The sequence below is a fragment of the Hyperolius riggenbachi genome, chromosome 2 (assembly GCF_040937935.1).
Source record: "Hyperolius riggenbachi isolate aHypRig1 chromosome 2, aHypRig1.pri, whole genome shotgun sequence".
In the NCBI taxonomy this organism is placed as follows: domain Eukaryota; kingdom Metazoa; phylum Chordata; class Amphibia; order Anura; family Hyperoliidae; genus Hyperolius; species Hyperolius riggenbachi.
This window is the reverse complement of record NC_090647.1, coordinates 22,458,957-22,476,110: the sequence shown is the minus strand read 5'-3', so window position 1 is coordinate 22,476,110 and position 17,154 is coordinate 22,458,957. Positions and strand designations below refer to the sequence as shown.

General features: G+C 47.4%; 1 protein-coding gene across 1 annotated transcript in view; it reads right to left on the bottom strand.

The window, feature by feature from the left end:
- Positions 1-15,462, bottom strand: part of STARD10 (StAR related lipid transfer domain containing 10) — a 93,145-nt gene extending 77,683 nt beyond the window's left edge. Inside the window, exon 1 of the mRNA XM_068266562.1 lies at positions 14,981-15,462. Coding sequence (XP_068122663.1) covers positions 14,981-15,139 — 159 coding nt within the window. The 5' untranslated portion in view covers positions 15,140-15,462. The remainder of the gene's footprint in view (positions 1-14,980) is intronic.
- Positions 15,463-17,154: the final 1,692 nt, after the last annotated feature.

The window sequence follows — 17,154 nt, the reverse complement described above, 5'->3', positions numbered from 1 at the left end:
GTGGACAGAGAAGGGAGGAGGGACGAGCAGAGAGCAGAAATGTTTGCACACAATCCCCACATGCTGAAGTCATATGCTTTACATATATTTCACCTATATGTTCATCTGTACACTTTGAAAGAAAAGGTCGCACAGTGAAAGAAAGCATTCCCAGAAGATAAGTGCAGCTGTTTAGTGCCGAGTGCAGGAGGATTATATTGCCTTTCAATCACACTGTCTGCAAAGTTACTGAGCTGTGCTGAGCCAAAAGCTTCCAATGTGGTCACTGTGCAGCACTACGGAACAGACAGCCTATAATGAGCAGCACGTTATAGCCAGTATGTGTGCTCTACACATATCTGGCAGTGGCACCCATGTCCCCTCTCTCTCATCTACCTGTCTCCCTGCAGTGGCGGCTCCAGGAAATTTTTTTAGGGGGTGCTATGCAGGTGCTGGACCAATTTCCGGGGGAGCTGACGACCTGCGGCGCGCGAAGCGCGCCGCGCCAAAAATGGGTGTGGCCACAACCTGCGGCGCGCGAAGCGCGCCGCGGCGAAAAAATGGGCGTGGTCATGACCGGATGAGGGCGGGGCTAACTGTAATTTAAAGTGAACCCAGGGTGAGAGTGATATGGTGGCTGCCATATTTATTTCCTTTTAAACAATACTAGTTGCCTGGCAGCCCTGCTGATCTATTTGGCTGTAGTAGTGAACTGAATTACACCAGAAACAAGCCATGCAGCTAATCTTGTCAGTTCTGACAATATTGTCAGAAACCCCTGACCTGCTGCATGCTTGTTCAGGGTCTATGGTTGAAAGAATAAGAGGCAGAGGACCAGCACGGCAGCCAGGCAACTGGTATTGCTTAAAGGGAGATAAATATGGCAGCCTCAATATTATTCTCACCTCGGGTTCCCTTTAAAAGTGCAACGCAAAGACAGAGGGCCCAAGTTTTGGTGACCCTTTTCCCAGAAAATTCACATAATTGTGCAGGTTTTCTCAAGAAAATACACGTAATGTGAGCAGATTTTAACAAAAAACACGTCCAATGACCCCAATATGCACAATCGTTATCAGATATGGCCCCAATATGCACAATCGTTATCAGATATGGCCCCAATATGCACAATCGTTATCAGATATGGCCCCAATATGCACAATCGTTATCAGATATAGCCCCAATATGCACAATCGGTAGCAGATATGACCCCAATATGCACAATCGTTAGCAGATATGACCCCAATATGCACAATCGTTATCAGATATGGCCCCAATATGCACAATCGTTATCAGATATGGCCCCAATATGCACAATCGGTAGCAGATATGGTCCCAATATGCACAATCGGTAGCAGATATGGTCCCAATATGCACAATCGGTAGCAGATATGGTCCCAATATGCACAATCGGTGGCAGATATGGTCCCAATATGCACAATCGGTGGCAGATATGGTCCCAATATGCACAATCGGTGGCAGATATGGTCCCAATATGCACAATCGGTGGCAGATATGGTCCCAATATGCACAATCGGTGGCAGATATGGTCCCAATATGCACAATCGGTGGCAGATATGGTCCCAATATGCACAATCGGTGGCAGATATGGTCCCAATATGCACAATCGGTGGCAGATATGGTCCCAATATGCACAATCGGTGGCAGATATGGTCCCAATATGCACAATCGGTGGCAGATATGGTCCCAATATGCACAATCGGTAGCAGATATGGCCCCAATATGCACAATCGGTAGCAGATATGACCCCAATATGCACAATCGGTAGCAGATATGACCCCAATATGCACAATCGGTAGCAGATATGACCCCAATATGCACAATCGGTAGCAGATATGACCCCAATATGCACAATCGGTAGCAGATATGACCCCAATATGCACAATCGGTAGCAGATATGACCCCAATATGCACAATCGGTAGCAGATATGACCCCAATATGCACAATCGGTAGCAGATATGACCCCAATATGCACAATCGGTAGCAGATATGACCCCAATATGCACAATCGGTAGCAGAAATGACCCCAATATGCACAATCGGTAGCAGAAATGACCCCAATATGCACAATCGGTAGCAGAAATGACCCCAATATGCACAATCGGTAGCAGAAATGACCCCAATATGCACAATCGGTAGCAGAAATGACCCCAACATGCACAATCGGTAGCAGATATCGCCCCAATATGCACAATCCGTAGCAGATATGACCCCAATATGCACAATCCGTAGCAGATATGACCCCAATATGCACAATCCGTGGCAGATATGACCCCAATATGCACAATCCGTGGCAGATATGACCCCAATATGCACAATCCGTAGCAGATATGACCCCAATATGCACAATCCGCATCACCTGAAAAAGAAAAGAAAAACCCATTTACTCACCTACAGCCAGAAGACCTTCTTTCCCGACCTCCCGTCCCGAGTCCCGACCTCATTGTGGCGCGCAGCGCCCGCGCGCCCACGATCCTCTTCCTTCCCGACGTCACGACGAGACTTCCTGCCTGCATGCAGAGAGCAGGGCTACGGGAAAATGGCCGCCCGAAGTCTGCAGAACAGGGCTCCGGGCGGCCATCTTACCGTAGCCCTGCCTGCTGCTCCGTGCTGCCGGTGTGTGAACTGACTTGGCGTCTTTTAGACGCCTGAAGTCAGTTCACTCCAGGGGGTGCTTTGGGGGTGCTTGGACAATTCTAGGGGGTGCTCGAGCACCCCCAAGCACCCCCCTGGCGCCGCCACTGTCTCCCTGCAAGGCTGACTCCTCTCCAACTCAGCAATCCATCCCTGCTCTGCTTCCAAGACCCCGCTGCCCGCTGAGAGGGGGCGTGTCGCTCCTGGCCCCGCCCCTTTTGCGATCCGAATCGTTCATTTTGATGATTCGGATGATCGACTCATAAAATAGATTCGGATCAAAGATCCGAATCGTTCATGATCCGGACAACCGCTGGCTTCTGAGGGACTCCCTGATCTGTATCTTGTCAGTAAAACAGGAAAAAAATAACCTTGAATTGAATTGCCCCAATTAACGTATTCTTGTTATCGCTTTTCAACGCCCTGTGCTAAGTAGTATTTGCTTGCCGGGTGTTCTTGTCTAGATAAGCATTAAAAAGAGAAGAAGTGTGAGATAAGGCGAGATAGGGCATGGGAAATGTTGTGAGCATCCTGGTCCAAACCTGCAGACTTCTTATCAGCCGCGGAATCTACCACAGATATGTCAGATTTGTCATGCTGAAAAGTCATGACAAGGACAAGAGTATTTGCCCTGCTGTAGGTGGTACCTTAGGAGCCAGAGCTCGGCTATGAGGATTAGCCAATCTGTCCAACTCAGATTCACAATGTCTTTTTTTCTGCATTTTCACAAATAATGAGGCCAGTGTTTCACTGCTATGCCTGGTACACCCCGTGCAATTTCCTGTCCTATAGATGGGTTGAATCGATTAACACCGACAGGTCCTATCTGATTTCTGAACGTTTTTCTGATCGATTTTGTACAGAAGACGCAACTGGAAAATCAATCAGAAAAATCAAAATCAAAATTGGCCCAGTTGGAAATAATCGATTCAACTATCTGATGGGCAATTGCATGGTGTGTAACAGGCATGAATTACAAAGCCCCCATAGAAGCTATTTTCACAAAAATTTTCGGGGTCAACATGTAAAAAAATTAATTCAAAAACACCTGGTAGTTTTTGAAAAACCGTTAACATGCGTGTGCTGGGCCACTTGATGCCGTCTTTGAGCGGTCTGAAAGTAGTAAAAAAAGGGTAGTGACTCATCCAAACGGTGCCCCTAAACCTCCTATCATTACCGAATGTGCTATGAATATTGGGACCACCGGTGGCAACATAAAAAGAAAAAATCTAAAGTTTTGTTGGGAATTTATTTTTCCCATATAGTGTTAGTCTCGCCCCTGCCCAGTTTACTCAGTAATATAATCATTCATGGACTATAAGGGCTCATTCACCCTGGAGGCGCTTTTTCATTTCTTCAAGCGCTGGCGTTTTTTCAAAATTGCCCTGAAAGCGCTGACACCATGTTATCCTATGTGCTAGTTCAGATTGGGGCGTGCCGTTCGCTTTCCCTTCAGTGAAGCACTGCATGGACCATTTTCGGGGCGATTTTGCTACAATGGAAGTTATAAGAAAAACGCAAAACGCTCACAAAATCGCTTTGTGCAGCGATTGCATTCGCGTTTTTAAGAATAAATACATTGGGCTTGATTCACTAAGGCCCCGTTTCCACTATCGCGAATCCGCATGCGTTGTCTGTATGCGGATTCGCATAGCCAATACAAGTGGATGGCCCTGTTTCCACTTGTCCGAAGTGCTGAGCATTTTTTCTGTGCGGGAGAGATCTGCACGGAAGAGCCGTCAGAATTCGCATCCCGCACACCGCTATGCGAATCGCTGCTAATGTATTTAATAGGGAAATTGCATGCGGTTTTGGCATGCGTATTTTACCGCGATTTCGCATGCGATTTCGCAAAGGAACTAATGTTAAATCACACAGGCAGTGACAAGGTTAAAATCGCATCAATACTAACCTATGCAAAATCGCGTGATAAAATACACATGCGGAATCGCACCCGCATGCGATTTCGTCAGCGGGGAATCAGCTGCGATTCCGCACCGCACAAGTGGAAACGGGCCCTGAGACAAATAGCACGCCTTATTAAAGTTAGCATGCCTTATCAAAGTTAACACGCCTTATCAGAGTAACATAGCGAACCTATGCCTGCTAATTGGCAATGACGAGAGCTCCACTCTTCCTGCCCTGTGCCCCTGCGGGTTCGTAGTGCTCGATAAGCTACTCTGATAAGGCATGTTAAATCTGATAAGGCGTGTTAACTTTGATAAGGCATGCTATTTGTCTTGTTAGTGAATCAAGCCCATAGTATTTATTCTTTTCCGGGTCAAAGAGTTAACTTCCTGACTAACGTCAGGGAGTGAATTAAAAAAAACGCTCTGGAAAAGTGCTTAGAAAAGTGCTTTTAACAAAAACGAAGCGCGCACTCCGGGCGCCGGAAATCGCCAAAAAAAAAATCAAAAAACGCCCAATGCAAACGATAACGCCATCGTAACGCAATGTGAACAAGGCCTTATAGTTCCCTTTCCTCTCTTGATATTGCAGAGGAAGGTTTGTTTACCCCACATACAGCCCAGATGGGAGTTATTGCTCAATATACACGTTAGATTAAAGTTGACGCACAAGAATGAACGACATCCCGCAAACGTCATTACCCAGCAAATAACAACTACGTTCAAACACAATGATATTCCAAACAGTTATGTACTTCCAATACTGCGTGTGCGAGCAGAAGGGACAATGCACACGACATGGGCACATGCTCTGAAACAATGTCATTAGTACGGCATCGCACACCCACCTGGCCGACTGCGCGATATCTGCCCGATAGTCGTCTGTATTGATCTGCCAGTTGGATTGGGCAGAATAACCAATATCTGTTGTACAGCGTTGGTTGGATTCATTTTTTATAACGACTGCCGCCTGATAGAGGCATATCTGTCATTTCTTTCACATGACATTTATCTGACGTGTGTACACACTGTACCTTTACAGGAGCCTCTATACTGTCTCTTATCTCTCCCAGAAAACACTTATCTCCCTCTCCTCCTTTCTTATCTCCCTGGTGTGACCAGTTCATGGTTCCTATATCTGTATGCAGACAGCAGGGAGAATCTGACTGCCAGCAATCCATTCTTCACACTCCTGATGATGACACACTGAAGGTCAAGTCCAGCAGGGCGATATTACCATCAGCCTGAGAGCTCCAAGCAATGGATTCTGTGCCAGGCAGACACATAACAGACAGTCTGTGATAGTTCTGGCTGATAGTATCATATCTGCACAGAAATCTGCCTTGGAGATAAAGGGGGGAGGGGAGGCTGGTTGGAGGGGACATGTTACTGAGAAGGAGGTGTGTGACTGACAGCTGCATGGTGGGGACAGGATACTGACGGCTGCATGGAGGGGACGTGTTACTGACGGCTGCACTATGGGGATGCCATTTCAGATTTTTATGACAGTTATGATTATTATTATATTTTAATGCTTTTTACGACACTTTCAATACGACCAATAGAAATGGGATTTTAAAGGAGTTATAAAATACAAAACTAAACTTTAAACACACAAAACTAAACTTTCAATGGTATGCATAAAAGCAATCCTGATTCAAACATTTGGCATAAATTCAGACCCTACTCGGTTAAAGTCTCAAAAGAACACTGCTAAATTAGCATATATAAAAAATCCTGCTGCATTTCGTGGTTTAGGACACCTTCGTCGAAGGCCAGTACGGTGTATCATTCTTCTCTGCTGCCTGTAATGTATCACTCTTACACCAGAGACTCGGATCCTATATATTTGCTCAGTTAAAGTCACAAAAGAACACTGCTAAATTAGTATATATGAAATTCCAACGCGTTTCGTGGTTTAGGACACCTTCCTCGGAGACCAGTATGGTTATCATTCTTCTCTGCTGCCTGTAATGTATCACTGTTACACCAGAGACTCGGACCCTATATAATTTACTCGGTGAAAGTCACAAAAGAACACTGCTAAATTAGCATATATGAAAATCCTGCTGCATTTCGTGGTTCAGCACACCTTCCTCGGAAGCCAGTAAGGCATATCATTCTTCTCTGCTGCGCTGTAATGTATCGCTGCTACGCAAGAGACTCGGACTCTATATATTTGCTCAGTTAAAGTCACGAAAGAACACTGTTAAATTAGTATATATGAAAATCCAACACGTTTCGTGGTTTAGGACACCTTCCTCGGAGGCCAGTGTGATGTATCATTCTTCTCTGCTGCCTGTAATGTATCACTGTTACACCAGAGACTCATCTGAAGTTGTGTTGAATATCTGAGATCAGTGAAAGGATGTTTTACTACGTAAAATGAGGCATCGTTCAGCAACATTCTTCTCCAAGAATAATGTAATAATTGTGTCTCCAATCAAAGGTCACATAGAGTCACATTTGTGCTGTTTCATCTCATCTGCTTTGTTCAGCAAATGTTCATTTCTCATGCAAACCTCTCAGTCACAGACAGGAGAGTGCATAGCTTTCAATATGGCCAGACGGAAATCCAACAGGTGATTATTGCATGTAACTAGGGCGGATCAGTGAATAATGGCGCACAGCGCCTATGCATAAAAATGGCGCCGCATTAAAAAGATACGTTTATCGCTATTTATCGTTAGTACTGCATAATAATGACGCACAGGGAAAAAAGAAGAAAAATGGCACACATTAACGTTATTTATCAATAGTGGCACACACTAACGTTATTTATCAATAGTGGCACACACTAACGTTATTTATCAATAGTGCCGTTTATTTGCCAAACAGCAGACATTATTGCCCACAGTAACGTTATTTATCAATACGTTATTTAACTGCAAAGCGGTGAATGGATTTAATGTAACACTGTCAAGGTTAGGGTTAGGCACCACTGGGGGGGGTCTTAGGGTTAGGCATCACCAGGGGGGTCTTGGGGTTAGGCACCATCAGGGGGGTCTTAGGGTTAGGCACCACCAGGGGGGTCTTAGGGTTAGGCACCACCAGGGGAGTCTTAGGGTTAGGCACCACCAGGGGGGGTCTTAGGGTTAGGCACCACCAGGGGGGGTCTTAGGGTTAGGCACCACCAGGGGAGTCTTAGGGTTAGGCACCACCAGGGAGGTCTTAGGGTTAGGCACCACCAGGGGGGTCTTAGGGTTAGGAACCACCAGGCGGGTCTTAGGGTTAGGCACCACCAGGGGGGTCTTAGGAACCACCAGGCGGGTCTTAGGGTTAGGAACCACCAGGCGGGTCTTAGGGTTAGGCACCACCAGGGGGGTATTAGGGTTAGGCACCACCAGGGGGGTATTAGGGTTAGGCACCACCAGGGGGGTATTAGGGTTAGGCACCACCAGGGGAGTCTTAGGGTTAGGCACCACCAGGGGGGTCTTAGGGTTAGGCACCATCAGGGGGTGGTTAGGGTTAGGCACTATCAGAGGGGTCTTAGGGTTAGGAACCACCAGGCGGGTCTTAGGGTTAGGCACCACCAGGGGGGGGTCTTAGGGTTAGGCACCACCAGGGGAGTCTTAGGGTTAGGCACCACCAGGGAGGTCTTAGGGTTAGGCACCACCAGGAGGGTCTTAGGGTTAGGAACCACCAGGCGGGTCTTAGGGTTAGGCACCACCAGGCGGGTCTTAGGGTTAGGAACCACCAGGCGGGTCTTAGGGTTAGGAACCACCAGGCGGGTCTTAGGGTTAGGCACCACCAGGGGGGTATTAGGGTTAGGCACCACCAGGGGGGTCTTAGGGTTATGCACCACCAGGGGAGTCTTAGGGTTAGGCACCACCAGGGGGGTATTAGGGTTAGGCACCACCAGGGGGGGGGGTCTTAGGGTTAGGCACCACCAGGGGGGTGGTTAGGGTTAGGCACCACCAGGAAGGTTTAGGGGTTAGGGATAGGTACAGAGAAGGTTCTGTGTGTTAACGCTAAATAACAATAAAGCTTTAACGCTAAATAACAATAAGGCTTTAACGTTTAATAACAATTAGGCTTTAACGTTAAATAGCGATAAGCGGCAAACGGATTAGCGGCAACACCGTGCACCATTATTCGCAGGCGCCATTTTCAGATGGATCCATTTTTTACCGTACTGCCTCCACCTTAGTTATGTACGATTTTGTTGTTAGTTTGCACTCTTTTAGGGGTTAATCCTTTACAGTTGGCCCCTAGTTAGATCCATCCGTACATAACTAAGGTGGAGGCAGTACGGTAAAAAATACCCCTGAACCCAATTTTGTCATCTATTTTTTCAGCATTGCCCAGTTGACTATCTTGGGTATTATTCCAGGACCAGATGGACCAGCGCAATATTCACCTTTCAGTGCTTCTTCCATTCACTCGCCAATAACTTTATTGCTACTTATCACATCTAAATGATCTACTGTATCTCTTGTATTTTGCCATCTGTGGGTGGTATGATTTCTATGGCGTTCCGGATGGCGCACGACTCTATGGGAGTTAAGAGACTCTGAAGCCTCTAGAAAACACTGTTTTTATTTTAGAAACGCCGCAGGATTTCTCATGGGAAAGGGGGTGTCAGCTACTGATTGGGATGACGTTCAATCCTGGGATACAGTTTCACTCTAAAGCTGGCAATTATGCACGGTTTACCGTGTTTACAGCTAAGGCAGCGGATATGTATTTATTCTTGGAATCTTCCCCTACACATCAGCAAATAAAGCGTACGGCTGCATTCACAGTGGGACGTTGCGGTTTAATGCGGCGTTAAAGGCGCAACGTGTCTTCGTTGAGAGGTAACAAGCAGTGAGTTACCACTACGCAACATTTTTTTAACGCGACTTTAACATCGCACTGTGAACTGCCCATAGGATTAGCATTGTAGTGCGATAAGCCGCGTTATACGACTTTATAACGCAGCTCCGCAACGTGGCACTGTCAATGCGACCTAAAAATAAATATCTGCTGTTAGGTGGAATAAGTCTGGGCCTTATCCGAATTCTATCAGGACACGACTAAAACTTTTTGAGAAAGGTCTGTATCCAGGTCGCCCTGTGGAATTAAAACTAATTTGGGGATTTTATAAGGGACTATTATTTTCTCCTATAAATAGTTCTCAGTTAGTTTATAATTAAGCTTAACCTATTCTTAGCGTGCTCCTGTGGAGCAAACATGTTGGTTTCCCGATTTGAGAATTTTCCTGTTTTCTGATTGTAGTTTTGTGAATTCTCGTTTGCGCACATCCATTGTAAAGTGAACCAGGGAGGAAGCACACTCATGTATTTTACCATGTATATCAGTGGGAACATTAGAGAAAACACCTACCCTGCTCTCTGTTTCATCCTTCACTGCTCAGCCTGCTTGTTAGCAGCCCTGATAAAATCCCGACTGAGCATTCAGTCTGGCTTTGCAGGGAATAATTATAGCTAAATCATTATAGCAGAGCCAGAAGGGGGCAGGCTTGGGCTTGAAAAGACATCAGAGACGACAGACTCAGCTATAATGATTCCTGAGCAAAGCCAGACTGAATGCTCAGTCGGGGATTTTATCAGGGCTGATAACCAGCAGGATGAGCAGTGAAGAAAGAAACAGAGAGCAGGGTAGGTGTTTTCTCTAATGTTCCCACTGATATATATGGTAAATACATGAGGGTGCTTCGTCTCTGGATCACTTAAGTTTATGTCATTGCATTTTAATCTGAATTTTCATACCCAAATTTTCTGCAGAAAACAAATTGGCCTACATGTATGTTTTTTTCCGCAACAGACATGCGAATCGCATACCGTGTAAGTCAATGAAATTGCGATTTTTCGCATTTTGCATGCGAATACCAAAATTTACAGTACATAAATAAGAAGGTCAGAAGTGAAAATACCTCCAGACAAAAAAAAAAAAAAAAAACACAAAAAAAAAAAACAAGCAGGTGCAGCACGCCCTTCCGGACAACCTACAGGAAATAGAGGGGAGGGACATCCTTATAGTGTACACCCAAAGGGGCATTCACTCACAGGGAACCATTAATGTCCTGTATCACACACTAAATATTTTGCATGCATGTAATTAAGGCGCCTGGGAATTTGGGGGCAGGGCAAAGCCAAAAAAAACTGCTCACCCTGTTCCTGCAAAAGCGCCAGCACCATTAATTACTGTTCCACTTCCAGGCTGCCACTGACTCGGGGGAAAGACGTAATTCGGCTTTCCACTATTGCTGGCGGCTGAATTATGCTGTTTCCATAGTAATTTGAACTCTGTCTTTACAAACCTCCCAACTTTTTGAGATAAGAAATGGGAACACTTAAGCCACACCCCTGATCACACCCCCATCACACCCCCCTAGTCACACATACCATGAAGATTTCATAAGAAAAACATGTTGTTTTATAATGCAAACCACACATTCTATCTTGGTTCATTTTTCTTCATATTAACCTTTGAAAATAATAAATATATTATTTTAAAGGATGGGAATAACGTTTAGAGTTAATTAAACACATTTTTCAGCAGAGAAATAAATATATTTCCATAGATCTGTACATGAGTCCTGAAAGAGGGACAAATGAGAAGGAAAGAGGAACAGAGGGCTTTGGTTCCCAAAGAGGGACTGACCCTCCAAAAGAGGGACAGTTGGCAGATATGGTCTCTTGACGACGCCCAAATTATTGCCTGAGGGCCGCTATAGCCTATGGTGGCGCATGGTGCGCTCAAATTTCCTGCGACATTTTCACCTGTCTCAAATATTTCTTCCAATGTAGCGCATATGCTGCAAAGTTGCACAGAATGCTCTGATCATCTGAATATTATGCGTCTTAACATTCCGATTGACATCCAAATGGTTGACACGTTTCGCCGCACACCGGTCGCTTCCTCAGAGGTATAAAAGCTACTAAATAAAGCTATTGGAAAAGCGCTGAACGTGAAGCATCTGCTGTCTGGGTTTTTGGCTGCGAGCGCATGTTGGCCCAGATTTCATTGTTACAATGGGCAGCTAGATGACAAAGCAGCCTTAAATCACTCAGTGGATGCCCTGCGACAGAACGCGATGCCCTCAGGGCGCCACTGGAGAGATGCGGTGACTGCGAGGGGAAAACCGCTGCTCTTCCACCAGGGAGGGAGACGCTGCGGGAATCCACATGGCTGATGCTATGAACAGACACACTGTAAGGAGACAGCACAGGGTAGGTGGCTGGATAGTGTAATGGTTAAGGGCTCTGCCTCTGACACAGGAGACCAGAGTTCAAATCTCAGCTCTGCCTGTTCAGTAAGCCAACACCTATTCAGTAGGAGACCTTAGGCAAGTCTCCCTAACACTGCTACTGCCTATAGAGCGTGCCCTAGTGTCTGCAGCTCTGGCGCTTTGAGTCCGCCAGGAGAAACGCGCGATATAAATGTTATTTGTCTTGTCTGTCTTGTCATTGTAGGTTGTGGTGTACCCCATATGTATATGCCGGAATTGCTAACAGTTACATAAAAAATGGCCACCAGCGTTTAATGCGATCAAAAATCACATCTCATAAGAGGTCGATTATTTCCCCATCAATAAACCAATCTGGATTTCCTCTCCATCACATGCGATTATAAAAAAACATTTTTGATCACAATTGCGATTTCCGCGTGCTGTGCATGCGCAGAACACTCCCACCATCGCTGGCGCGGTAAGGAGGCATGTGGTCGTCCAGCTTTGCGGGGGTTGCCGCCGGTGGCCGGAGGGTCTCGGGTCCAATAAAATGATCAAATCGAATTGTTCATTGAACAGGAGAATGAAGTAACTGATGGCCACCCTTACCCTATCTGTACAGTATAAAGGCCAATCTAAACTATCTTTTCAAAGTGTTCGCAAACGTTTGGAGCTTACACTACACAAATGCGATAAGACTGTACAAGATTGGTCTATCGAGATTGTACGGTAAACCATGAGCTGGCCACTAACCATACCACCATACAATCTTTCTACGGCTATATAGTATCTGGACTTAAATGATTGTGAATCCTCTGAACAGATTGGTTAGGTAAGTTGTTAAAGTACATGAAGGTAACATTGTACAATCAAGATTGTATGGTCGGTGGCCAGCGGAGGAGGTGCTCTTTAAGCTCTGTAACAACAGGGATTGCTATTAATAGCAAAAATGTGGAGCACTCACTACTGTCCTCTTTCTAAAAACCGGCTATCTGGCTGTCATGCTGGTCCTGAAGCGAGAGGTATATAGAAGCTGCCATATTTATTTATTTTTAAGCAATACCAGTTGCCTGCCAGCCCTGCTGATCCTCTGCCTCTAATACTTCCAGCCATAGGCCCTGAACAAGCATGCAGCAGATCAGGGGCTTGATTCACAAAAGAGTGCTAACTGTTAGCACGGCCGTTTTCGCGCGAATTTTCGCATTGTGCGCGATCGCGAATTTTCGCGCTAAACGAGAATGTTTTCGCTCGAAAATGCTAATTTTCGTGCATTTGCGCGCGAAAACGTTTTCATTTCACGCAAAAATTCGCAATGGCGCGCAATGCGAAAATTTGCACGAAAACGGCCGTGCTAACAGTTAGCACTCTTTTGTGAATCAAGCCACAGGTGTTTCTGACATTATTGTCAGATCTGACAAGATTAGCTGTATGCTTGTTTCTGGTGTGATTCAGACACTGCTGCATAAAAGTTTCATTAGCAATTTCCATCCATTCCAGTATTTTATCGAGTTATCATCATAGAAATCAAATAATTGGGTTGTATCGTGTATGGCCACCTTAAACCTGCCCGATAACGGCACAATATTTTCCTAAGATACGATCATTCAATCAGATTTGCGGATCGTAAATCATCGGGAGGTAACTATCGCTTGTTCCCGTAAACGGGTAACGATTGGAACACTTTCTCTCTTCAGATACGACTGCAAAATCCGACATTATGATGGATAATATTCTCTATTCCAATCGACCACAGAATTGTTACCAAGTCGATTTTCTCCACATACTGCATAGTTTTCTGTACAAATTGATTGTAAAAAGTCAGATTGAATGATTGCATCTGAGGACAACTGAAGTGGAAAGAATATGGAGGCTGTCATATTTATTTCCTTTTAAACGATACCAGTTCCCTGGCTGTCCTGCTGATATGTTTGGCTGCAGTAGTGTCTGAATAACACCATAAACAAGCATGCAGCTAATCTGTCAGATCTGAAAATAATGTCAGAAACACCTGATCTGCTGCATGCTTGTTCAGGGGCTATGGCTGAAAGGGAACCAGAGAGGAACGTGATGAAAAAAAAGAAGAAGCTTTTATACATACCTGGGGCTTCCTCCGCTCCCACGCCGCCATCCTCCGCTTCCTGGATCGGTGGTACCGGGTCCCGTCACTTCCGGTGGACGCGCCAATTGTCCGCATCACAGCGGCTCCCTCCTTACCCGTACGCATGCGGCTGCGCAGTAGGCAGCCTCATGCGTACGCATATGGAGGGAGCTCGGTGTGATGCGGACTATTGGCCGGCCGACTGACCGACTGGCGGCCATGACGGGACCCGGTACCGGCGGATCCAGGCAGCAGAGGACAGCGGCGTGGGAGCGATCCGTGCGTATGGGGCTGGAGGAAGCCCCAGGTATGTATAAAAACTTTTTTCTAGGGCCTCTGGTTCCCTTGAAAGTATTAGGGTCAGAGGATCAGCAGGGCTGCCAGGCAACTGGTATTGCTTAAAATGAAATAAATATGGCAGCCTCCATGTACCTCTCACTTCAGTTGTCCTTTAAGGAAATCTTATAGAGAGCAAACCACTCACTGTCATGTCGATCCACAGCTTCGGCCACATCTATATCACTGACCCAGAAGGAGCACAGAGTTTGGACGTCTGATTCCTGTATCTGTTCTGGGTCAGTGACCTGGTAGGGGATCAGTGTGGCCTTTAAAGGATACATTCGAGTTCAATGAAAATAAAAAAAATCCACTTACCTGGGGCTTCCTCCAGCTCCTGCCAGCCGTCCTGTGCCCTCACCGCAGCTCCGCTCCCCGCCGGTGGCCTGGGGTCCCCTCCGGCGCAGGATGTCCACTGCGCCTGCGCGAGCGGCTCTCAGATTCAAACTGACATCATCCGGACTGTACTGCGCAGACACAGTAGTTCTGCACCTGTGCAGTACAGTCCGGATGACGTCAGCGCGACCACGTGACCCGCGCAGTGGAGCGCAGAAGAAGCCGACCTGGCGAGGTCGGCATCCCCACCAGAAGGCACCGGGAGCCACTGGAGCTGCGGTGAGGGCACAGGACGGCTGCCAGGGGCTGGAGGAAGCCCCAGGTAAGTGGATTTTTTATTTTTAAAGTGCTCGGACCTTCCCTTGAATGAAAGTAGTAGTTATTGAAGGATTTAGAATCAGCTTTATTCGCCAAGTACGACAGGAGTCGCAGCAGCAGCCAGCAGCGCTCTCCAACACGTTTCGCCATGAGCGGTCACCTCGTCAGGGACTCACCTTGATCTTGTGCAGCGCTCTCTCCTCCTCCAGGATCTGCACCCACACCGTGATCCCATTCTTGTTGTACGTCAGACTCCAGCCGCTGTCTGAGTGGCACTCGCTCCGGAAGTTCTGAAAGTCCCGGTCGTCGGGGATCTGGACGGAGTCCCTGGACATGGCGACGGCGGCCGCGGGGGGTACGCTGGGGCTGTGGCGGTGCTCAGTCAGTGAGTCGCAGCTGTCCTCCTCTCCAGCACATCCATACGGCTGCCCTGGGCGGCAGAGCCTGTTCTTCTGGCTAGACAGGTGCAGCAGGTGCCTCCCAGTCAGTGGATGACAGCCGACGGGGTCTTCGGAGAGAGATCAGGGAGGGGGTTCTCTGCTGGGAGGAAGAGAAGGGAAGATGCTGAGCAATGGAAGCAGCAGCCAGCCTGGGAGATATCAATATATCTGTGTATATCTATGTACACACAGGGCACCCCCCCCCTCTCCCTCTCTCCTACACTCAGCACACACCCCCATCTATGTGTCACATCTGCCTGCTGCTGGGTCCTAGCCACTGACTGCTGCTATGTGTGACTGTGTGCTGCTGCCTCCTACCTCCAGCCTTCCCAATCCGCCTCTGTGTACTGAGCTGTCTGTTCTCTCTCCTCCTTACAGAGCTGTCTGTTCTCTCTCCTCCTCTGTGATACAGAGCTGCTTCTCCTGCTGTCTGTTCTCTCTGCTACTCTCTGTACAGAGCTGCCTGTACTGCTGTCTGTTCTCTCTCCTCCTCTATACTGAGCTGCTGCTGCCTATTCTCTCTCCTCCTCTATACAGAGCTGCCTCTCATGCAGTCTATTCTCTCTCCTCCTCCATACAGAGCCGTCTGCTCTCTCTCCTCCTCGGTGTACAAAGCTGCCTCTCCTGCTGTCTCTTCTCTCTCCTCCTCTGTGTACAGAGCTGTCTATTCTCTCTCCTCTTCTCTGTACAGAGCTGCCTCTCCTGCTGTCTATTCTCTCTCCTCCTCTCTGTACAGAGCTGTCTATTCTCTTTCCTCCTCTCTGTACAGAGCTGCCTCTCCTGCTGTCTATTCTCTCTCCTCCTCTGTGTACAGAACTGTCTATTCTCTCTCCTCCTCTCTGTACAGAGCTGCCTCTTCTGCTGTCTATTCTCTCTCCTCCTCTCTGTACAGAGCTGTCTATTCTCTCTCCTCCTCTCTGTACAGAGCTACCTCTTCTGCTGTCTATTCTCTCTCCTCCTCTCTATACAGAGATGCCTGTACTGCTGTCTATTCTCTCTCCTCCTCTGTGTACAGAGCTGTCTGTTCTCTCTCATCATCTGTGTACAGAGCTGCCGCTGTCTATTCTCTTTCCTCCTCTGTGTACAAAGCTGCCTCCCCTGCTGTCCATTCTCTCTCCTCCTCTGTATACAGAGCTGCTGCTGTCTATTCTCTCTCCTCCTCTGTGTACAGAGCTGCCTCCCCTGCTGTCTATTCTCTCTCATCCTCTGTGTACAGAGCTGTCTATTCTCTCTTCCATGTGTATCATCCATGTACAGCAGCCCCTCCCATTCCATGTGCAGCCCCCTCTTCCATGTGTATCATCCATGTACAGCAGCCCCTCCCATTCCATGTGCAGCCCCCTCTTCCATGTGTATCATCCATGTACAGCAGCCCCTCCCATTCCATGTGCTGCCCCCTCTTCCATGTGTATCACCCATGTACAGCAGCCCCTCCCATTCCATGCTCAGCCCCCTCTTCCATGTGTAACATCCCCTCCCATTCCATGTGCAGCCCCCTCTTCCATGTGTATCATCCATGTACAGCAGCCCCTCCCATTCCATGTGCAGCCCCCTCTTCCATGTGTATCATCTATGTACAGCAGCCCCTCCCATTCCATGTGCAGCCCCCTCTTCCATGTGTATCATCCATGTACAGCAGCCCCTCCCATTCCATGCTCAGCCCCCTCTTCCATGTGTAACATCCATGTACTGCAGCCCCTCCCATTCTATGTGCAGCCCCCTCTTCCATGTGTATCATCCATGTACAGCAGCCCCTCCCATTCCATGCTCAGCCCCCTCTTCCATGTGTATCATCCCCTCCCATTCCATGTGCAGCCCCCTCTTCCATGTGTATCATCCATGTACAGCAGCCCCTCCCATTCCATGCTCAGCCCCCTCTTCCATGTGTAACATCCCCTCCCATTCCATTC